At 45.5% G+C, this 24,471-nt stretch overlaps 2 protein-coding genes across 17 annotated transcripts in view; one reads left to right on the top strand and one right to left on the bottom strand.

The window, feature by feature from the left end:
• LOC118145697 (uncharacterized) overlaps positions 1 to 24,471 on the bottom strand; it is a 70,001-nt gene that overhangs the window by 14,990 nt on the left and 30,540 nt on the right. The window lies entirely within an intron of this gene.
• Positions 721 to 24,471, top strand: part of DIXDC1 (DIX domain containing 1) — a 93,992-nt gene continuing 70,241 nt past the window's right edge. For 6 of the 15 annotated variants that reach the window (XM_035264505.3, XM_035264506.3, XM_054241549.2 and 3 more), the window contains exons 1-3: positions 721 to 793; positions 2,282 to 2,375; positions 10,256 to 10,303. In XM_035264505.3, coding sequence (XP_035120396.2) covers positions 2,319 to 2,375; positions 10,256 to 10,303 — 105 coding nt within the window. In that variant the 5' untranslated portion in view covers positions 721 to 793; positions 2,282 to 2,318. Of the gene's footprint in view, positions 794 to 2,281; positions 2,376 to 10,255; positions 10,304 to 10,612; positions 11,016 to 24,471 lie in introns of those variants that run through there. The other 9 variants (XM_002754384.5, XM_078339415.1, XM_078339418.1 and 6 more) reach the window with 2 other exon arrangements.

The raw sequence follows: 24,471 nt of genomic DNA on the forward strand, positions 1-24,471 counted from the left end.
CTTAAACTCCAAAGCTGAAGGGGAGGTGCTCTGGAAAAGCATTCTGAGCTTGTGCACTCAGACACCAGGGCTGGTTTGGGCCGTTTCTTCAGTGGCTGGGTCCGGTTCCAGAGCTTAACAGACAAATGGGGGAAAGGGGCTGAGGCATGGAGGAAGAGTTCTCCAACCATGGCCTACAGGACTTCAAGTCACTGAGACCGACAGCACAGCGAAGGCCGGAAACTTCCCTCGGCGGGACTGTGGGATCTCGCGGGTGCGAGGCCGCCAGGATCAATAAATGGCCTGAGGAACAAGCCGGACGCGTTTTCTGGGGCGGAGCTCCGAGTCTCCTCACTAAGACAGCCGATCCCGCCCAGTTTTAAGGGCGGTTCGAAGGTCCAGCCAGCAGAGAGGCCTTCCGGCCCCACCCCCAGGCCGCGGCCGGAGGCGGAGCTGGAGGGGGAGGAGTTTAGGAGAACAGGAGGCAGGGCCCCATTGGCAGAGGGCGCAGTTCCCTGGGCGGGGTCCATGCCGGCATTGGTTGTTGTCTGGCTCCTGGGAGGCGGGTCCGAAACGGCAGGGGCGGGATCTGGGCCGGCAAGGGGTGCGGTCAGGGCATGCAGGAGGAGGGATCCGGAGGGCCGGAGGCGGGGCCACGGCCAGCTCCCGCGGGCTGAAGGCGGGTGGGGCTTGGGGCCGGCCTTCGCATCACCATGGCAGCGGGAATGCCGCGGCAACGCCAGAGCAGAGGCAGGCTGAGCCCCGGAGGGCTGGGGACAGAGATGCTGAACCAGATGGATCCCTCATTTAAGAGGTAGGTGCTGAAAGGTGGCGGGTAACTGAAAAATATTACCCCAGTTGAGCAACCAGATTGAGACTGGGGACACATAGAGGTGGCGAGGATGAAGTGGGTAGCAGGAGGCTAAAATTTCAAAGACCAAACCCGCTCTCAGCCTTGTGCATTCTCAGCCTGCAGTTCCTGCTTCAGACTTTCAGAGCTTGGAGAGGAGGGGTAACGCACTCCCCTTTCTCAGTCTATTCTCCTGTTCTCCCCAAATACCGCTTCCTCTCGGCTGGCCACTAAGAGAGATGATTAAAGACGGGTAGAGTACTGAAAATGAAATTGAAGCACGCGCACACACAAAAGTTGGCAATAATAGTATCAGCCCCAAAAAGTGTAATAATTTAAAGCACTGGCAGCAAGTACGTAGTTTGTAGTCAAATGTTGGCTGCCATTATCATCATTACCATAATCACTTTTTCCCCCGACCGTTGTGTGGCAAAGACTCCATGCAGGCGATTCAGAAGAGGTGGGTTGGAGGACTGCCCCCAGCACTAATAGGTAGAGCAACTCTCTAGCCTGTTTGCTATATATTTAAATGAAGGTGGCCGGGCGCAAAGGCTCACGCCTGTAATCCCAACGCTTTGGGAGACCAAGGTGGTTCGAGACCAGCTTGGCCAACATAGTGAAACCCCGTATCTCCTAAAAAAATGCCAAAAATTAGCCTGGCTTGATGGTGGGCGCCTGTAGTCCCAGCTACTCGGGAGGCTGAGGCAGGAGAATCGCTTGAACCTGGGAGGCAGAGGTTGCAGTGAGCCGAGATCGTGCCACCGCACTCCAGCCTGGGCGACAGAGCAAGACTCTGTCTCAAAAAAAAAAAAAAAAAAAAGGAAAGAAAAGAAAGAATTATACATGCTGTCTCTCTTGGTTAAAACTGAGTTTCTGAGGATAGAGGGAAGTAGATGCCATTGGCAGAGCTGCCAGTATTTCTCCTGATTATCTTCAGAATACTTCCTGTGGTCCCTGACTGATAAATATAGGAAGAAGGGAAAATACATTGTTGCTTGACTAATGATAGGGGAGTATGACTCTTCGTTTTACTATTAATACCTAACCAACTAGGTTTTAAAATGCCACTGGGTTAGCTGGGTGTGATGGTGCACACCTGTGGTCCTAGTTACTTAGGAGGCTGAGGTGGGAGGATCACTTGAGCCCAGGAGTTCAAAGCTGCAGTAAGTTATGACTGCGCCAGTGCACTCCATCCTAAGTGCTGGAGCGAGACCTTATCTCTAAAAAAATTAAAATAAAATTTAAAATGCCACTGGGATATCTTTGTTGTGCTTGTCTGTAATATCTTCAGCTGGACTTCCTGCTAACCAGGGTTTTATTTCTGGTACTTCAAGATAACTTAAGTTGGTAGGCTTTGGGGAGGGGCCTGGCCCCAACTAGGTTGGTTTAGCTTTAAAAAATTTTTTTGCCTGGTCTGTCATTTTGTACATTTCTTATTCTTTCTGTTTTAAGGTTGGCCCTGATTCAGCTCTTCTAGGGACACTTGAAGATGGGGACCCAAGTGGTTATGAGATTCTGTAACTCCTTGCTGCCAACAGAGCCTTCTGTAAGTTGTTGGTGTACTGTTGTGAAAAGGGTGATGATGTTTCTGAAATTTCAATACAATTTTACCTCTGGAGATTTCTCCATCAGGACTCAGATCCTAGAACAGAATTTTATATATTTGTCTTATTTTTTTTGCTTTTCCTTCTTGTGGAAATTCTATTAATAGCTTTCTTTGACCTTGATTCACTTTTTCCAGAATTAATAAAATGAGGCAGAGGTTGAAAAATTCTAGCAATTAATCAGAATATATCCATTTTTAAAAAATTTTAAGTTATGGCCGGGTGCAATGGCTCACGCCTGTAATCCCAGCACTTTGGGAGGCCTAGGCGGGTGGATCACAAGGTCAAGAGATCGAGACCATTCTGGTCAACAAGATGAAACCCTGTCTCTACTAAAAATACAAAAAAATTAGCTGGGCATGGTGTTGCGTGCCTGTAGTCCCAGCTACTTGGGAGGCTGAGGTAGGAGAATTGCTTGAACCCAGAAGGTGGAGGTTGCGGTGAGCCGAGATCGTGCCATTGCACTCTAGTCTGGGTAACAACAGCGAAACTCCTTCTCAAAAAAAAAAAATTTAAAGTTATAACAAACTATAACAAGCAATAATGTATGTTAATTATAGAGTATTGGAAAAATATTGCAAACTATGATTTTTAAAAATGCAAAACATAATTCTCCCACCCAGAAGTACACTGTTAATATTCTGGAAAATATTCTTGCAGTCTTTTCTTCTACACACACACACACACACACACACACATACACACACATTTTTTTTTCTTGAGAAGGAGTCTTACTGTCACCTAAGCTGGAGTGCAGTTGTGTGATCTCGGCTCAATGCAACCTCCGCCTCCCGGGTTCAAGCGATTCTCCTGCCTCAGCTTCCCAAGTTGCTGGGACTACAGGCATGTGCCACCATGCTCTGCTAATTTTTAATAGAGACAGGGTTTCACCATGTTAGTATATTTTTAACATGAGATATTATGCTGTGCATGCTGTGCAAACTTTTGAACTTGCTTTGTTTCATTTAATGTCAACAAAACATTGTTAAAATGTTTTTATGTTAAAATGTCATGTTAACATAAAATTGTTAAAATGTTTGTTTTAATGTTGACATGTGTTTGGTAAACAAAATGGCTGTGATTTTCTTAACTAGTTTCTGTTGTTGGACTTTTAGGTTCCCTCATCCCTACCCCCCACATTGTAAAGAATTAATTTCATGATGTAGGACTAAGGCCAGGTGAGGTGGTGGCTCATGCCTGTAATCCCAGCACTTTGGGAAGCTGAAGCCAGAGGATTGCTTGAGGCCAAGAGTTCAAGACCAGCCTGAGCAACATAGTGAGGCTTCCCACCAACTTTCTTTCTTTCTTTTTTTTTTTTTTTTAAAGACGGGGTTTCACCATGTTGGCCAGGCTGGTCTTGAACCCCTGACCACAAATGATCCGCCTGCCTCGGCCTCCCAAAGTGCTGGGATTACAGGTATGAGCCACTGCACCCGGCTGACTTTCTTTCTTTTTTTATTTTGAGATGGAGTTTTGCTCTTGTTGCCCAGGCTGGAGTTCAGTGGCACGATCTCAGCTCACTGCAGCCTCTGCCTCCTGGGTTTAAGCGATTCTCCTGTGTCAGCTTCCTGAGTAGCTGGGGTTACAGGCACGTGCCACCATGCCTGGCTAATTTTTGTAGTTTTAGTAGAGACGGGGTTTCACCATGTTGATCAGGCTGGTCTCAAAGTCCTGACCTCAAATAATCCCTTGCCTTGGCCTACCAAAGTACTGGCATTACAGGCATGAGGCACCGCATCTGGCCGAGACCCCCAGCTTTCTACAAAAAATTTAAAAATTAGCTGGATCTGGTGGCATGCACCTGTAGTCCCAATTACTCAGGAGGCTGAATGAGGTAGGAAGATTGCTTGAGCCTGGGAGGTCGAGGCTGCAGTGAGCTGTGATTGTGCCTTTGCACTCTAGCCTGGGCAGTAGAGTGAGACACTGTCTCCAAAAATAATTTTTTAAAGATTATGTCAGGCCAGGCACAGTGGCTCACACCTGTAATCCCAGCACTTCGGGAGGCAAAGGCAGTTGGGTCACCTGAGGTCAGCAGTTTGAGACCAACCTGGCCAACATGGTGAAACCCCATCTCTACGAAAAATACAAAAATTAGTTAGGCATGGTGGCAGGTACCTGTGATCCCAGCTGCTCAGGAGACTGAGGCAAGAGAATCACTTGAACCTGGGAGGCGGAGGTTGCAATGAGCTGAGCTCATGACACTGCACTCCAGCCCAGGCAACAGAGTAACACACCATTTCAAAATATAAATAAATGAAAAATAAAAAGATAAAAGATGGCTGGGCATGGTGGCTCACACCTGTAATCCCAGCAATTTGGGAAGCTGAGGCAGGCAGATCACGAGGTCAGAAGATTGAGACCACCCTGGCTAACACGGTGAAACCCAGTCACTACTAAAAATACAAAAAATTATCTGGGCATGGTGGCATACGCCTGTAGTCCCAGCTACTTAGGAGGCTGAGGCAGGAGAATCGCTTGAACCTAGGAGGCAGAGGTTGCAGTGAGCAAGATCTCTACAGCCCAGGCTATAGAGCAAGACTCTGTCATAAAAATAAATAAATAAATAAATAACTACATCAAAGAATGTGAACATTTAAAATATAAATTACCTTGTAAAAATAAATAAATAACCTTGTAAAAGAATTGTGAGGTCAGATTTTGTATACATCTTTCAGAAGGCAGGTGGACATCAGTTGGGAGTTAGGTCCTTGGTAGAAATCTGGCTACCTGTTTCAATGAGACCTTGAATCTTGCAGAAAGATGATTTGATGGTAATGTAATTACTGATGTGGAGCTCTGACACCTGATCAACCATCAGGCCAGAGGCATAGGGGTGCATTTTCCGTGCTGTTACGGAGAAACTCAAGTGTCACTTCCAAAATATCCACCAGATGTCGCTAGTCTTAATATAATATTCACCACAGGCTAGCTGGCACATAACCTTTTTTTTTTCCGGTGACAGGGTCTCACTCTGTCGCCCAGGCTGGAGTACAGTGGCACGATCTCAGCTCACTGCAACCTCCACCTCCTGGGTTCAAGTGATTCTCCCACCTCAGCCTCCAGAGTAGCTGGAACTACAGGCACAGGCCATCATGCCCAACGAAGTTTTGTGTCTTTTTTTTTTTTTGGTAGAGATGGGGTTTCATCATGTTGGCCAGGCTGGTCTCGAAATCCTGACCTCAAGTGATCCACCTGCCTTGGCCTCCCAAAGTGCTGAGATTCCAGGCATGAGCCACCGTGCCTGGCCACTGGCAGATAACTTTTGAAATGTGAATTTTAAAACTTCATGTGAAAAAATAAAAGAAATCCATAACCCAGGAATAGTTTAAAAAAATCATATAGAATATTTTCACATATCTGCTTTGGTGTGGTTTATATTAAGCAGTAGCATCTGGTGATTACTTTGGCGACATCCTACTCTAGTCTTTCACCATTCTGTCTTTTTCCCTTCTTCTGCCCACTCAGTCTGTCGCATTCACCATGTATACTCTTTCCTCACGTACTAGTTACTGGATTCTCAGTTTTACTAGTCTTCCTTTTACTATTCTCCCCTCCAGTCTTGTTTCTTGCCCCTATGTATAATGCGTATATTTATGTGTAACTGTCAGTTCTTCAAGTTTTTGCTAAAAGAATAAGACCTGGTGGCCAGGCGCAGTGGCTCACGCCTGTAATCCTAGCACTTTAGGAGGCCGAGGTGGATGGATCACCTGAGGTCAGGAGTTCAAGACCAGCCTGGCCATCATGGTGAAACCCCATTTTATAAAAAAAAAAAGAAAAAAGGAATAAGACCTGGCATGTAATGACTTATAAGAGGTGCTCAGCATCTATTTAATGAATGTTTAATGAAAGAATATGTAAATGAATGAGAGGAAAATACAGGGTACTAAAAATTGTTTATATTTGGCTTGAGAAAACACTAAAAGAGATAAAGATTCACATGCATAAATTACCTATAATTAAGTGCTAAATGACACAGTATTGAACATGCTAGACTGTTTAATATTTTTATTTGTTTGTTTTTGTTTTTCTGAAGCAGTGTCTCACTCTGTTGCCCAGGCTGAAGTGCAGTGGTGTAGTCATGGTTCACTGTAGCCTGAAATCCCAGGCTCAAAAGAACCTCCCCCATCAGCCTCCTGAGTAGCTGGAACTACAGACACATACCATAAGTGGCTAATTTTTGTATTTTTTTGGTATTAATTGTGTATTTTGTGTGTGTTCCACTGCACTCCAGCTTGGGCAGCAGAATGAGGTGGTCTTGTCTCTTAAAAAATAAAAGACATTATTTCTGAGAGACATTTAAAATATTTTTATTGATAATTATAATTATTTATTTATTCAAACTGCCTTTCTGTTACTTTATAGTCATGAATTACTGCCCATAATAGTTGTGTTAAATTTTATATAGATTTGAATTTTACACTTCTTATTTTTACGCAGAGAGAAGCCACAGGCAATATTTTCACCAAATGATGGTTTTGTTTTAAGGCTCAATGTCTTACTTAGGCTAACATGTTACTGTATTTATTTTTTATTTTTATTTTTTTGAGGAGGAGTTTCGGTCTTGTTATCCAGGCTGGAGTGCAATGGCGCAGTCTCGGCTCACCGCAACCTCTGCCTCCTGGGTTCAGGCAATTCTCCTGCCTCAGCCTCCTGAGTAACTGGGACTACAGGCTGCGCCACCACGTCCAGCTAGAGACGGGGTTTCAGCATGTTGACCAGGATGGTCTCAATCTCTTGACCTCGTGGTCCACCTGCCTCCCTCCCAAAGTGCTGGGATTATAGGCGTCAGCCACCGCGCCCGGCCTACTCTATTTATTAACAGAGATGATGAATGTTTCCTCCACTGGCTCATTCATTCATTCAAGAAAAAATATTTACTGAGTACCTTCTATGTTGCAAGTTCATATGAAAGTATTGCATAATGGTTAAGAACCTGGACTCTGGCTTCACCATATAGTAGCTCTTGGGTCTGTGACAAATTACTTCTCCAAACCTCTCTTTGTTTATATGTAAAAAAAAACTACTGTTTACAGTAATTGTGAGAGTCAAATGAGCTAATCTACTACGTGCTGAGTACAGGGTGTGGCACATGGTAAAAGCTCAATTTTGCTATTATTACCCTTGTATATAGATATTTGGGTAGCTTTTAGTTTATGGGGGAAGTGTCTGCCATTATTGTCAAAGTGCAGGACTGAAGAAGCCAGTTTAAGTTCAGAAATCAGGCAGCATGGCAGAGATACGCAGAAAGCAGTCCTGGGTTCTTTGCGTCTGCTTCCAGGCAGAGTGAATTACTGGCCTGCAGGAGCGGGAGTGGTTCCAGCTACCCAGACTGCTTGCAGTTTCCCCACATACAAACACCACAGAATGTCTGATCACTGTCCCAATTATTCCTAGTTCTTGTAGCTAGCCGACGTATTCTCCCAGCTCTTATGTTGATATTACAACATGGTAGGATCGGGAGGATGGAAGGAATGGTAAATGTTACTGTTGTTTGGAGCTAAAGCTCAGTTCTTCACCTGAACCACTTTGTAAGGCCAACTAAGATAACTGTGGTGAACAACTCTTCTGAGCAAAAAAAAAAAAAGGGGGACATTATATGGTCTGACAGTAATTTTGTGCCTTTTCCAAATGTGAGAGTCAGATTATATGTAAAACAGTATAATTTTGGCTGGGCGCGGTGGCTCACACCTATAATCCCAGCACTTTGGGAGGCCGAGGCGGGTGGATCATGAGGTCAAGAGATTGAGACCATCCTGGTCAACCAGGTGAAACCCCTTCTCTACATGCCTGTAGTCCCAGCTCCTCCGGAGACTGAGGCAGGAGACTCGCTTGAACCCAGGAGGCAGAGGTTGCAGTGAGCCAAGATTGTGCCATTGCACTCCAGTCTGGGTAACAACAGCGAAACTCCGTCTCAAAAAAAAAAAAAAAAGTATAATTTTTAGAACATATCTTAATAGTCATATGGGGACAGAAGAATGAATATCTTGAAATTGTACTATTTAAATCAAAATTAAATGCCATTAAAATTTTAGTTCCACAGTTGCATTAGCTGTAGTTCAAGTGCTCAATAGCCACACGTGTGGCCGCTATACTGTACAGCATAGATATAGAACATTTCCATCTTCACAGGCAGTTCTAGTAAACACCATTGCTCTAGAATATGTGGTTTGTATAGTTACAGAGTTTTAGGGAATAGTGTAATATGGGAGCATATGCCTTAGAATACATTAAAAAATATATATATTCACTACAGGGCTCTCTTAATTCCTCCAGCATGCTGTGACGGGCAGTGCAAAAAGCACAGGGCCTGACTCGAGGCCTCTAGTTCACATCTTCTCTTCCATATTGACCTGCTGAGTAACTGTGAGCACCTCTCCTAGCACTGCTGCCTTCTTCTGTGATACAAGGGAGTTGGGTCAAGTAAGGAAGTTGGGCCAAAATGTTTTAGAGCTTTAAAATTCAGTGATTTCATAAGTCTTTTTTTTTAAACACTGAGCTCACAGATCCTACTTTGATCAAAGACTTGTTGTTTGAGAAACACTGACCTCTGGCATAGAAAACTGTCAGCAGGACCTCCCTCTGATGTCTCAATATTTTCTGCTTTGCGTACAAAGCATGAGGAGCTCTCAACCAATCAGAATTCTCTACCCAGGGATCCACCAACTAGGTATTTTGGTTTTGCATTATTATGCATGTAGATGTGTTGCATGCAACTCTGTGCTGTTGGAAATTTCATGCTTCTCTTTATAAAAGAACTTGTTGACTTGACATGGGTTAGTGACTCTCCCAGGGGTGTTACACCATGAAGTGTGGTAGTGCCAAAGAGAGTTCTTGGCAGTTACATTCCTGCCAAGCTAGGTTATGAAGGACAGGGGTCTTCCAACTTGTGGGCTGTTCAGGTTTAGAATGATTTGGTGTCTTACCTTTTCCCTAGCATCATCCAGAATAAAACCCATTGCATCCAACCAGCAGCTACAGCTCAACACCTGTGCTGACCCTCTGCCCCCTGCCTGCTGTGGTCAGAGGGAGATGTGTTCTTTTTCAGAAACATCTTTGTGTTTAGCAGCTTTAGAGACTAGACAAGATATTGCTAATCTTGCTCCTCTTCGCAAGGATTTTCTTTTTCTCTAAGGACCTGAGATCATTAGGCTGAAGAAGAGCCATTACTGACTTTTCTTGCTAAGGTACTAATCAGGGTTTGAGGAGGAATCTGGACTTTCCGGAAAATCATGACTGTAGACTCCTAGCTCCTTGAGCCGCCTGTCACTGATTGGCTGCGTCCTTGGACAAGGCCCTGACCTTCTCTGAGCCCTAATGCTCTGTAAACCCTTCCTCTCCATCTGGGATCACGAGGTAGAATGTAAAATAAATGTTTTTTCAGCGTCAAGTTTTCCTGTAGAAACAAGAATTTGCACTGAGTTCCAAATGACTAGGATTCCTAAAAATAAATAATCAAGGCTATGACTTGAATAGTTAGAAACAGCGTAAAATAGCTTTCTGTTTCACTCGAGGAAGCTTTTTACCTCTTTCAAATGCACCAGGACATTTTTACAGTCTTTAATTAAAACCCATTTATTTTAAAACACATTAAAATAGGGTTGTATAATTTAGCAGTTATTTTATAAAGAATGAAAGAGGAAAAATTTTGGAAAAGACTTGGTCATCCTTGATGTTTCTGTTGTGATCCTGTGTGATGTTTAGCACTGTTCTGTTGAATGTATTCTATTGAATACCATCAATAACCAAAGTTATTTCTATCCTCTTTTCCCCTTTCTTCCTCTGCTCCTTCTTCTCTTTCTTTCCCTTGTTTCCTCTTTCTTAGCTTGACCTCACTCTCCAGGACCCATGTGGAAAAAGGTTGCGGTTTTCGGTTAGTCTGGGGGAAAATCCTGTGATTCACGCCCTTTCCTACCCACCTTCTGGTAGGGTGTTTGTGGCCTTAAATTAGCAGTGAGTGCGTGCGTGTGTGTGTTGCGCGCTCTCCCCGCGGGGCACACCCGCTTGCAAGCCTGGTATGTGTGTGTGCGCGCGCCTGTGGCTGCGAGTGCATCCATACGCCAGCCCGTCCGCCTGCTGGTCAACGTGTGTGTGTGTGTGTCCGCCTGTTGGTCGAGAGTGTGTGTGTGTGTGTGTGTGTAGCGCGCAGCGGCCCGGCTGGTGTGTGCGCGCGTGCGTGCCTGCGTACAGCGCGCGCCCTCGCCAGTCCGCTGGCCTGCGGGGCTTTCCCGCATGGTGGCGGGGCTGGGGGCCGCCCTGCAGCGCCGCTCCACCCAGTGCGCGCCCAGCGGTTTCCATAGGAACCGAGACCGCGCCTGGCCCCTCCAGCGGAGGCCCCCGTGCGAGCATGCCCAGTGCATGCCGCTAGTTTGGCTCCAGTCTAGGTTTCCAGTAAGTGGCATGCGGGACTCCGGAGGGATCCCAATGAGCTGAGCTGCCGAGAGCCTTTGTGTGCAGAGGGCGGAGGAGGAGGCAGCTGCGGCCGCTGGGCTGGAGACCCCGCCCGGGAGCCCCCAGTAGGAACAATGCTGGCCTGCCTGACCCGAGGGAACTTACTGGACGTCCTGCAGGAGGGCTTCAATGAGGTAAATGTCCAGCTCCTCCCACTCCTCAGCTTCCCTCGCCCAGCGTCTCCCGCCCAGTCTCCGGAAGGGGTCCTCCGTTGCCCCCATCCTCTAGGGACCCGAGAGCAAATCGCCCGCAGAACCCCAAGAGGGCTAAGGTGGTTCCTGCCGTGCAGTTGGGTGAACCAGGAGAAATCAGAAGGGCCGCCTGCCCACAGGTACGCTGGGCCATGACCTTCCCTGAGAGCGTACCTGAACCCAGAGGACAGGACCATAATTGAGGTATCACCTCCTTCCAGAAGAGGGGGTGTCTCCATCCTCCCCAGAGATTCTCCCAAAGGAAATCCTCAGGGAATCCCTGGATATTTGGCAAAAGTGCTCATCTATTTCAGGAGCTAATCAACGGAGCCAAGGGAGGGTGGGGTGGTGTGCATTGGTAGAAAGTTTGAGAGGGCAAGGGACTGTAGATGGTCCATGTGAAGTGCCCTCTTCATGTCTGAATCTCTTTCTGAGTCCGGGGCAGTAGATTTCTCTGCAATCAGGGACGTGGTTGTCTGAGAGGAGCTACAGAGCGAGAGAAGACCTAGGTCCTGGGCCCAGTCCCAAGGAGCCAGCGTGTGCACCCATGTGAGAGCAGAGGAGCTGGGGCCTCCATCTGACAGGCAGGATGGGCTATGGCTGACAAGGGGTCATTTCCTCCCTACTTGGTTCTCTCACAATTCTGTTTATTCCGTTTGCTTTTCTGTGACCCAGGAAATTCTGGTTTGGGAGGCTTCCCCCTCAAGATTTGCTTCTTATGTCTTTCACTGCAGCTAAGCCCCACTCCTGCGGGTTGTCTTAGCCCAACATCCAGGGAAACCTATGCTGTTAGTTGAGCCTTTCTTCATTTCTCTCTCCCTCCTTTTCTTTCAATCTCTCTTTTTCTTCCCTCTGCGACTCTCTGAAATTTAAGATTTTTAAAATCAGTTTTTACTCAACATATGAGTACACTGTCTTGTTAAATATGAATATTACAGGGAGGACTGCAGCGCCTTTGGTTCCCACCGTTCCAGCCTTTTCCTCAGAAATAACCATTCTCATGAATTCGTGTATAAGGTTTTATTTCTCCAGCTACACTACAGACTCCTTCCTTAATTCCTGTTTCTAATTAAGAAGCTCTGCAGCCTGACCTGCCACAGAACCCTCCCCATTTCTGGCCCCCCTGCCCCAGCCTTGTTCCTAACACAGAGGAAAACTGCAGAAATGCTGTCCCCACCTAACTGAGTCAGAATTTTCCTTTGGCCAAGGGGTGTCACAACCTTCAGTGAAGGGCAGAGCTTACATCCCGTCTGCACTGCAGGGCACCTCATCTTTGCATCATTTCTGTTTCCACGCATGTAAGGGGATTATTAACAAACAGCTATAGTCTAAGAGTTGAAACACAGAAGAGCCAGAAAGCCTACCTCTGAGTGATTCCAATATTCTGGTTCCTCTTTTCTGACTCTCTGCCTTTGGGCTGCCCCTGTTCTTTAGCTGCGTAAGTCTGACTCATTCACCAATTGCAGCAGAAGCTCTTTTGGTCGTCTTATACCTCCTGCCCCAACTTAACACAAGAACAACCACAAAACTCAGCTCTTCATGGTCCCACTGTCTGTTTAGGAGGAGGAAATCAGCACAGAGTTGGTCCTAATCTTTGTTTTCTGCACATTTTCACTTCAAAACCTTTTGACTGAAGAGGCACGTAAACTAAGAGGCTTGGCCGTCTGCTTCATGCTTTGGTGCTTCCATAAATATCCCCTGACCTCCAGTTCTTAAAAAATGTAAGGGCATAAGGGAAAAGGGGAATGGGAGAATCATCTTTTTGTGGTGGTAGTGGAATCTTCATAAAAACAACAGATGCATAACTATTTAATTAATCGATCTGTAGAATAATGCAGTAATGCCTCTTTTCCTTCTCTGATATTTGATTTTTCTACCCATCCTGTAAACTTCCCTCTACCCCCTCCACAAGCTAATGTACATCTGTTCCTCTTTGTTAGATTTGAACTCTGATAGCCAATGAGTACTTTTGGTTTCTCTGAAAAATTGACATCATCTAAATAATAATAGTAATACGATAAATTTGAATGGTTCCTTGCAGTTTAAATAATTATTTCACATTCTATATTAAATAATTCATTTTACATACAGAACTACATTTAATGCTACTGAATAATAGTGGAATTGGTTATTTTAGAATCCATGGGGCCCTGTTTTACCTATTCCAGCCTCCAGAGTTGCTTAAAAGATCCAATTATATTCAATTTATTTTTTTTAGAGTCCTTGCGATAAGGCTGTAAACAGGGATTTAAAAGCTAGTAGCAGAGTCCACTTTAATTCTTCTGAGAATTCTACTGAGGCTATGAATACCACACATGTATCCAGTCACCTCTTGGGAATGATCCAAGTATATCTAAAGCTATTCTTCATCACCCAGATGCTTTATAGGTCTGTGTGGTTAGGGCTGTGACCTCATTCTCTATGGCAGAGAAAACTGCCACGGGAAATGGAGCTATGGCCTTAATTGGTTAATTATAAGGGAACCCTGCAGCAGAGAGAAACCCTGCCTTCTGAATCCTGGCTGCCCTCTACCTACTGTTGGCTTCTGTTCGCAATGCTTTGCCACTCACTATGTATAGCCATGTGTGATAGAATTTTCTTGTCCCTCATTTCCTACACAGCCTGGCCTCAACATATCTGGCAAATAACTCACAGAATTGGTCCTTGTCAGTGCTTTCAATGCAATCTCTTTGAATGGCATGGTTAATTTGGACCGTGAATTATCCACAAGTTTTGGCTACTGCCACCCTGGCTGTCATCCCCCATTGCCTATGGCTTGGCCAGGCTTCCTATAGATCACAATTTCCTCAATCTGCATTTGCCTCAAAGCTATTTGTTTTCTCTGCTACTTGGTATTGGTGGCGTTCTATGAATGTTGTAAATCCACGTGCCAACGTGGATTTCTGCAAGTGTTTTTTGGGGGGCTGAACTTTCTTTAAAAACAGCTTTGGTGCTCGTGTTGGGAGGTTTTGAGAGACCTGAGATTGTAATATGGTTGGGCTAATGAGCATTCATTTATTCAGTTATTCATAAATCAGTAATTTATTGAGAGGGGATGGATAAAAGAATTGAAAAACACTCAGTTTGTGCTTCCAAGGAGTTTATAGGGAGAGATAGGGTATACTGATGTGAAAAGGACTCAACATTTACCAACCCATCTGCTCATTTACATCAGATTTCTGTTCCTGCTCATCTAGTACATGCATGCAAGCAGTCACTCACTGGATATTCTCTGAATTACTGTGTTTGCCAGTCACTGTGCCAGGATCAGGAAATCCATAGAAATCCGGTAACACAGTCTGTGGCCTATAGGAGCTCACAGGCCGATGAAGATGAAGTAGCCAGGTACGGTGGTGCATGCCTGTAGTTTCAACCACCTGAGAGGCTGAGGCAAGAGGACCACTGGAGCCGAGGAGTTAGTGGCTGCAGGGTGTTGTGACTGCACATGACTGATGACTGTACTCCAGCCTGGATGACAGAGAGAGACCCATCTTTTAGAAAAAAAGATAGGCCAGGCACTGTGGCTCACACCTGTAATCCCAGCACTTTGGAAGGCTGAGGCAGGTAGATCACAAGGTCAGGAGTTCGAGACCAGCCCTGCCCACATAGTGAAACTCCATCTCTACTAATAATACAAAAATTAGCCGGACAGGCCGGGCGCGGTGGCTCAAGCCTGTAATCCCAGCACTTTGGGAGGCTGAGGCGGGTGGATCACGAGGTCAAGAGATCGAGACCATCCTGATCAACATGGTGAAACCCCGTCTCTACTAATGATACAAAAAATTAGCTGGGCATGGTGGCGCGTGCCTGTAATCCCAGCTACTCAGGAGGCTGAGGCAGGAGAATTGCCTGAACCCAGGAGGTGGAGGTTGTGGTGAGCCGAAATCGCGCCATTGCACTCCAGCCTGGGTAACAAGAGCGAAACTCCGTCTCAAAAAAAAAAAAAAAAAAAAAATTAGCCGGACATGGTGGCGGGTACCTGTAATTCCAGCCACTTGGGAGGCTGAAGCAGGAGAATCGCTTGAACCCGGGAGGGAGAGGTTGCCGTGAGCCAAGATTGCGCCACTGCACTCCAGCCTAGGCACCAGCAAGACTGCCTCTCAAAAACAAAAGAAAAACAAGAAAAAGATAAATTAGATGTTCAGAGTGTCAAACTTGGGAAAATTGAGGTGATTCAGGAATCTTACTTGTGGGGAAGAGTGAACCTATGTTCGGCTGTGGTGTGAATGGCCTGGGAGGCTGAAAGTTGGGGGAATGGTCTATGAAAATGATGGTTGACAGGAAATTGGTTGTCTGAACCGTAACCTTTTGAACATAAGATCTGGCAGACTTTCCCTACCAGTTTTCCTCCAAATAGAAAAGTAGAAATTGAGGCCGGGCGTGGTGGCTCATGCCTATAATCCAAGCACTTTGGAGGCCAAAGCGGGCGAATCACCTGAGGTCGGGAGTTCAGGACCAGCCTGACCAACATGGTGAAATCCCGTCTTAATATAAAAATTTTAAAAATATTTTAAAAAAAAAGAAAAGCAGAAATTGAAATTCCACGTTAAGATTCATCCACTTGGCAGTCCCTTAGAAATACAGGAAGAGGCCAGGAATCGTGGCTCATGCCTATAATCCCAGCACTTTGGGAGGCTGAGGCAGGAGGATTGCTTGAGCCCAGGAGTTAGACCAGCCTGGGAAACATGATGAGACCCTGTCTCTACAACTAAAAAAAAAAAATTAGGCCAGGCATGGTGGCTAACGCCTGTAATCCCAGCACTTTGGGAGGTTGAGGTGGGTGGATCACGATGTCAGGAGTTTGAGACCAGCCTGGCCAACATAGTGAAACCCTGTCTCTACTAAAAATGCAAAAAAAAAGTTAGCCGGGCATGGTGGCGGTCACCTGTAATCCCAGTTATTCGGGAGGCTGAGGCAGGAGAATCGCTTGAACCTGGGAGGTGGAGGTTGCATGGAGCCCAGATCATGCCACTGCACTCCAGTCTGGGTGACAGTGCAAGATTCCGTCTCAAAAAAAAAAAAAAAAAGTAGCTGGGCATGGTGGCATGCATGCCTGGTGTCCCAGCCACCTTGGGAAGCTAAAGTAGGAGGATCACTTGAGTCCAGGAGGTTGAGGCTGCAGTGAGCCATGTTCTTGCCACTGTCCTCTAGCCTGGACCACAGGGTGAGACTGTCTCTCTCTCTCTCTCTCTCTCTCTCTCTCTCTCTCTCTCTCTCTCTCTCACACACACACACACACACACACACACACACACGAAGAGTTTTGGTCTGGTCTGGTCTCATCTCCAGAAGGGGGACATAAAGTGAGTGAAGAAAAAGATTGGCAAGTGGAACATCCCCACCTTCTTTTTTCTATCCTGCTTGATTTCTCCTTTCCCCATCCAGGCTCATTGGCTTTGTTCCCACAGGAAGCAATGCCAGCTAAACAGATGCACCCTGGCAGCAAGCTATCAGTCAGCTTTATGTTCCTTGTGGTGAGTGAGGGGCTGGCCAGGCATGTGGACCAGTGATAGGGTACTGTTAGCCAGGTGCCGCTCCCCCAGGCAGTTCAGAGGGTCTAGGGAACACTAGAAATGCTTCATCTGCCATCATTGGCCTTGTTATCTAGGCTGTAAGTACCAAAGGCTCAAACTGACTCTTTCCTGAATACATTTTCTTGTTTGTTATCCCTCAAACCCAGCTCCCTTGAAGGGGTCATGAATAAAACTTTCAGTAGGTAGATGTGGTAAGGGAATAGAGAACCAATTTCACAGGCCCTGAGGGTGGGCTCTATCTCCTATTTCTAGGATCAGGGATACCCCTAGACTATAGAGTGATACTTCATTCATCTATTCATTCACATGCATTTATTGGGCATAACATGTACTTGTGAAGGAGCAGAGTGTTTGGGGACTCATAACTGATGGAAATTTCACTTAACATTTTTTTAAAAAAAACAAATCCAAAATGTCTACAGACATTCTGCTCTTTTGATTCTCAGTAATTAAGGGCTTCTCAGACTTGATTGACGAAACTGAGCTTCCCTATTAGATGGTTAACAATCTCTACCGAAGCATGTATGCAACAACGTACCTGCTTCTTAAAAGTACCACAGGGTTAAATGTGAATCTCTATTTCCTAGCAGCAGTTCTCACTCTTTGTTGAGCTTAAAAATTACAACTGATGGAAATTTAAAAATAAGTTTAAGAGATGATATCTTTCAGAAAATCTTCAGCTCTTTACTTTCTGATACATTGTCTTTTGACCATTGGATGGAATACTAATACATTAATCTTCCCTTCTCCAAGGGAGATCCATCTCAAGATCCCCAGGGGATGCCTGAAACCATGGATACTGTGAACCTGACGGCCATCGATCAGAGCCTGTTCCTGTTCATGTCTTCCACCCACAAACTTAATGTCTTTTCCATCTTTTTTTTTTTTTTTGAGATGGAGTGTCGCTCTTGTTACCCAGGCTGGAGTGCAATGGCACGATCTCAGCTCACCGCACCCTCCGCCTCCTGGGTTCAGGCAATTCTCCTGCCTCAGCCTCCCGAGTAGCTGGGACTACAGGCATGTGCCACCATGCCCAGCTAATTTTTTGTATTTTTAGTAGAGACGGCGTTTCACCATGTTGACCAGGATGGTCTCGATCTCTTGACCTCGTGATCCACCCGCCTCAGCCTCCCAAAGTGCTGGGATTACAGGCGTGAGCCACCGCGCCCGGCCTGTCTTTTCCATCCTAACTAAGCACTCATCACACACTGTGGCCGAAACGTTTGCAGTCTGAGGTGTGGCAGCAAAACTAGCAAGTATTCCTTTTTCCATCTTCGCAATTTCATGGATGAAGGATTTGTTCTTCCCGTAAATTTTAGCAACCTCAGCATATGATTTTATTTTCTTTCCTCATTAAGTCAAGAACTTTCACCTTTTCACTTAAAGGTGAAAGTTTATAGCATCTATTGGCATATCTGAATTTCCAGCATCACTGTTCTTATACTTTGAGGCCGTTATAGAGTAAAACAAAGGTGACTTGAACCCAAGCACTGCGATGCCTTGGCAGTCGTTCCAGTAAGAAGACGGCAGGCAGCATAGACAGTTTGGATATGTCGGACAAAGGGATGAGTCATGTCTTCGGTGAAACAGTGGGATGGCACAAGATTTCATCGCACTATTCACAGTGTTGGACAATTTATTTATTGTTTATAATTTTAATTTATTTATTTTTGAGACAGTGTCTCGCTCTGTCGCCCAGGCTGGAGTGCAGTGACGTGATCTCAGCTCACTGCAACCTCTGCCTCCCACCTCCTGGGTTCACTTGATTCTCCTGCCTCAGCCTCCCCAGTAGTTGGGACTACAGGCGAGTGCCACCACACCTGGCTAATTTTTGTATTTTTAGTAGAGATGGGGTTTCACCATGTTGGCCAGGCTGGTCTTAAACTCCTGACCTTAGGTGATCCACCCACCTCAGCCTCCCAAAGTGCTGGGATTACAGGCATGAGCCACCATGCCTGGCTACAAAGTTTAGGGATTATTTTTGAAATTTTCTTTCTCTTTCCTTTTTTTTTTTTGAGACAGAGTCTTGCTCTGTCCCCCAGGCTGGAGTGCAGTGGTGCAATCTCAACTCACTACAACCTCTGCCTCCCAGGTTCAAGCAATTCTCCTGCCTCAGCCTCCTGAGTAGCTGAGATTACAGACGCATACCACCATACCTAGCTAATTTTTGTATTTTTAGTAGAGACAGAGTTTCATTATATTGGCCAGGCTAGTCACAAACTCCTGACTTCAAGTGATCCACCTGCCTCAGCCTCCCAAAGTGCTGGGATTATAGGTGTGAGCCACCATGGCTGGCCTACTTCTGAAATTTTCTATTTAATAGTTTCACATGGTGGTTGGCCATGGGTGATTGAAACTGTGGAAAGCAAAACCATGGGTAAGGGAGACTACTGTACTAAGAACCCTGTCCATACAGGGAAGAAGAAATTTAAGGATAGTTTTACTTGGGAACTTTGTTTGTACCCAATTAGCCATCCAATTAAATGAACAAATAGCTTTTTTAGGTTCAGTAAAGGGCTGAAAGAGTTAATAGAAAAGAAATCCAATAGGGTGTTTACTGGCAGAATTTAGGCCAATCATAACATAAAGGTTTCCAAATCTCCAGCCTCTTAGTTTCTCAGCAACTTCCCTACCCCCATCTCCTCATCTCCTGCTGCTAGAGGGGCTCAAAATCCTAAACAGGTATCTGGTTTCACTGTAAAACTAATTTCCTTCCCGAGCCATTCACGTCTCCTGAAGTTTCTCTCTAGCATCCCACAAACGCTCTCTGCTCTTCTTGTTTGCTTTTCTTGTTGCCAGCAGGAAAACATAGAGCCCCTCCCTGGCTGTCTGTATGCTAGGAACAGTAGATACCACACACTTTTCTGGTGATGTCCCATTGGTGCTTTTGCAACTCTAACCAAGAAAGTCTTCTGCAGGAATTCTATGAACTTGGGTCTTGGAGGAGATAGAGAACTGAGGCTGGGTTTACAAACTTGTTTGGAAGGAAGGCCAGGCCCCAAAGAAAAACAGTCAGGAAGTTACATTTGGTGGCAAGAAAGCTTTCAAGGTCAAGATTTCTTGCACAAATGAAGATTTTGGACAGAATTATCTATACTAGAAGAGTTTTACCTAAAATCATAGGGTTATTTGGAATGTCTTGGAGGAAGCTGTTGGAGACTATGGGATTGCTGAAGCTTCCTTCCACCAGCCACTTCTTGGTACGATCAGTGTTCCCACAACTTTTGAGGCATCCAGTCTCATCAAGCCAAAATCCTTCTCAGACAGTCTTAACTCTTGATGTGTCTACTTTTCCTCCTCCTGAGGCCTGACTCAGGGTGGTTACCATGAAAACCTTCAGTTGTTCTACACTTCTATTACACTGGCATCCTTTTAGCTTCCCCAGAACAAGTTAGTCATGAAACTCTGGAATGAGATTAGCTCAACACAGTCATACACATACTATGCACCAACCGTCTTTGTCTTTTTTTTTTTTTTAATTAGTTTAGTTACAAGTGCCAAGAACTCAACTTCAACTAGCAGAGATAGGAAGTGGAGTTTATTGACTCATGGAATCCAAGGTCAGGTAGAAAAACTAAACTATGGAAAGGGCAGGGATACAGCAGAAACAATGAAATCAAGAACTCTAACACTAGCAGGATCTCTCCCTCTGTTCTCTGCCTCTTATCTGCTTTTTTCTGTGGTGGCTTTTTTCCACCCACATATCTATTCTCTGATTGTGGTGGCTTTATTCCCTTTTACTAGAGCTGGTTTTTCCTTCTCAGGTGGGCAACATGGCCTATGGCAACGTCTAACTTTTATATCTTACAACTTTGAGAGAGATGAGGGAGGAGGAGGAAGACTGATTTTATTTCTAAATGCCAGTTCAAAAAATTCCAGGGATTAGCTGGGCTTCACCAACCAACTCTGCCAGACCAGTCAACTGTGGCCGGCAGAGGGCATGGTACAATGCCAACCTGGTCGTAGGACCCACCACTGTGTGTGCAGAGGAGGGTTCTTAAAAAAGAGGGAATCGTGGGCTGGGCAGCTACCCCAGGAGCTGTTAGCTACACTATCACTGGGAGCCTAGTCGGAATCTGGAATCTGATCATTCCTACTTTGCCTGTCTTGACCAAGATCCAGGGTCATATTCAAGATCAAGTTCTTTTTTCTTTTTTTTATTATGCAAAAGAGCTTCATTTATTTGTTTAGTTTTCTGACTTTGTGCTGGTGTGTTCAATACTTTGATTTTCTTCTCCTCAATAAGGAAGGCACGCTATCATAGACAGCATGTACATTTAGTACACATGGAACGACCTCTAACGTTCCAGGCCTTGCTGACATGGGTTTTTTTTTTTTGGAACAGAGTCTCGCTCTGTCGCCCAGGCTGGAGTGCAGTGGCACAATCTCGGCTCACTGCAACCTTTGCCTCCTAGGTTCAAAGATTCTCCTGCCTCAGCCTCCCAAGTAGCTGGGATTATATGCACCTACCACCATGCCTGGTTAATTTTTGTATTTTTATTAGAGGTGGGGCTTTGCCCTGTTGGCTAGGCTGGTCTCGAACTCCTGACCTCAAGCTATCTGCCTCAAAGTGCTGGGATTACAGGTGTGAGCCACTGCACCCGGCCAATTTTTTTTTGCATTTTTAGTAGAGACAGGGTTTTGTCATGCTGGCCAAGCTAGTTTCTAACTCCTGGCCTCACGTGATCTGCCCACCTCAGACTCCCAAAGTACTGGAATTACAGGCATGAGCCACCACACTGGCCAACATGTTTTTTTCTTTGTTTATTTTGGAGAATCTTTTAAGAACTTTAGGTGTCACAGTGGGAACTCATTGAAGACTGCCTGGGCACACACCATACAGATTTTGGTGCTTTCCCAACCTTCTTGGTATGAAGGTAAACAGTTCTATGAACAGGATTTGGGACGGCCTAATTTTGTTAGAGGCTGGATTGTAGAAAAGCCTACAGTGGTATGTCAAATGCTGGACCATTCTGAGTGCCTGTGGACACTGTCCCCAGAATAAGCAAGATCTGTTTCTCAATATGCCAGATATTTTCATTTTGCTGAGCCTGCTGTATCTTTTTGTCACTGAATAATAGACTTGTAAAATGATAGTGTTAGAAGGAAACAAAATGCAGTTTTTTTTTGGTGTTTATATCTGTTTTGGTTCTTGTTTTCAGCTGCTTTGTGAAGCCCTTAAGTTACTTTAGATGGCTGGAGAGTAGGGGTGGGGGGCTTGAGGGTGGAGAAACGCAGGGAAAGTGAGCTGGGCTTTGGACTCCCAACCCTGGCCTAGTTGCAGAAGCTCTACTTTTCCCTATTTTACATATTTGCCTTTTATATAAGTTATAATTTAAAAAAATAATGAGGCCAGGAAAAAGGGAAGAAGAAATGAAACCATGAGTTCAGCTTTCATAGAGTAACTGCCTCCTGTCAAAGGCACATGGTATTTCACCGGCTACAGAAGAAGAAGCCCTAGTATGTTGTTCAAACCAAGCAGCAGAGACACTCAGAGCCCAGGCTTGCCCCACAGGCCTCTTTGAAGACAGACTGCTTTGTGGGAGAAGTGGATGGCATGGCTGGCCTTCACAAGTGTCCTTAAGTCAGTTTCTTCAGAGTTGGCAGTGGGCATTTATAGCAAGAGCATGGTCTTGCCTACCCCTTGGATGAAAAGCACAGATATTTTCAGGTCAAAGGGATACAGACACTTAGTTTAGTGCTTGACTGCCTAAATTAGACATAAAGGAAGAGGCAGCAACCTAAAGAAGGGCAGTGCAACCCTTTATCTGTGGATAACACTCGCCCTGCTCACTTGTGAAGCTCTGATCACTGTTAGATGCCATTTAACAGATTCACATCAGCATGCAGACAGCAATGACATGCCAAAGCCCTATCTCCAATTAAAATTTTTTCATCAGTGATTTAATAGAAGACATACTAGTTTTTAGAGGTATGTGAAGGCTGGGTGTGGTGTCTCACACCTATAATCCCAGTGTTTTGGGAGGCTGAGGCAGGAGGATGGCTTGAGGCCAGGAGGTTGAAGCAAACATAGCAAGACTCCATCTCTACAAAAAATAAAAATTAAACAAAAGTAAAAAGAATAAAGTTATGTGAATCTGGACAGAATACCAAATAGTGTCAGTGCCTTAGTCTCTACCATTCTCTAGAGAGGACTTGAAGATCCATAGTCTAGCCTCCCAGTTCCTGGACTGTCCCCACTGTAATGACTGTCCCTCTCCGTGCCACTTCGATAAGGCCACATACCGAGGCCACACTTGCAACTTACTCCACGGAATTTCCCCACCCTTGAAATGTTGTACTCTGAAACTCTACTCTGCTCAAAACCCCAGTTTTCACAGTCCTCCATTCCCATTAACTTATTTTTTCATTCCATCGAGTTGTCCTTTCCTTCTGTCCTCTACCTTCTTAAGGCTTATCCGCTGTCTCTTAATTTCTTCTCCCAGGCCCAAACTTTATTGTCAGTCAGTCACTTCAACGCCACGCTCACTTCCTTTGCCCCGGTGGTCACTGCCTCTCCTCTGATTATTTTCAGTCCTAGATTAGCCCATTCTTGGTTTCCCCTGCTTGTGGCCAGGCCTGTTGTGCATGTCTAGAGCAAGTCAATTATGAAATGATGACGTCCAGTCCTAGCTGAGTGCTTGGTGCTGCCAGGAAGCTTTAGCAGTCAGTGTTCTCTCCGGCTTCTCAAAGGGGCTGCTGCCAGTCTCTGACCCTTTCCTGAAGCCTCGTTCATTATTCCTGTTCCCTTCACCCTCAGCAGATAAACTGGCCTACTTCATAGGAATGAATGACTAGTGGGGCAGCTGCATTTGAACTCCTTCAGCTTCCCTCTTCCTACCTCCTCACTTCCCCACACTCCTGATAAGAGAATGCAGCCCTCTTCCTCTCCTCTGAAGCCTTGATGCATTATCATCAGTCCCCACTTCCTTTTCTGCCAAAAACTCTTAGAGCTCACCTTACTTTCTGGGACGCTGTAGAGCCTAGGATTTAGCATCAGCCTTGAATTCAAACCCTTGTTCTGTCACTGAGCAGCCCTGTGATGGTGGGCATATTGTTCTGAACCTTGATTTCCACCTCTATAAAATAGGAAAAATATTTCCTCCTGGGGAAAATGTGAAGTGAAAACATATGTATAAAGGATGTAGCATAGTGCCTAGCAGGATACCTGGCATGTAGTAAGTGCTCAGTAGATGGTAGTTGTCTCACTGGCAACTTATACCTGGATACTCTCAAACGTGGATCTCCCACGCCGCCCCAGCTTTTGTGCTCTAGACCTGTGTTCTGCCAAATAGCTGTGGAACATCTATACGCTGCTGTTCTACAAATAGCTCAGACTCTCAAAACCAAGCTATTGACTTTTCCCCAGTACTTGTTCTTCACGACTTCTCCATCCCAGTTCAAGCATCACCAGCCAGCCGGTCATTCAGGCCTGACTTTCTGGCTCCTCTCCTTTTGTCGCTGCCTACATCCTATCGGTCATCTCTGACTTGTTTCTGGAGTTTGTCCTTTGCTCACTGGTGCTGCTTCAGTTTAGGTGCTTATCTTCATTGTCTGGGCTCCTCGTTGCCTTCTTCAATCTGCGTGCTGTTCTTTTTATTCGGGGATGCCGGTCATACAGTTTCACTCTCCTGTTTCACAACCTCACACTTTTCTGTTGAAGGTCATTAAGCCTTAGTCTAAGTGCTGGTGGTAGGGGACTGACCTGTTTCTCAACATCACCACCTGCCACTAACGGCTCCTCCCACCTGCTACCTCCTCTGGCTGTTCCTCTGAGATACTATATCTTCCAACCCTTCCTCCTTCCATCACCCCTGCCCATGTCCCCTCTGCAACTGGCAGACATCCTTAAAGAAACAGCAAAA

Source organism: Callithrix jacchus, chromosome 10 (assembly GCF_049354715.1).
Source record: "Callithrix jacchus isolate 240 chromosome 10, calJac240_pri, whole genome shotgun sequence".
Taxonomy (NCBI): domain Eukaryota; kingdom Metazoa; phylum Chordata; class Mammalia; order Primates; family Cebidae; genus Callithrix; species Callithrix jacchus.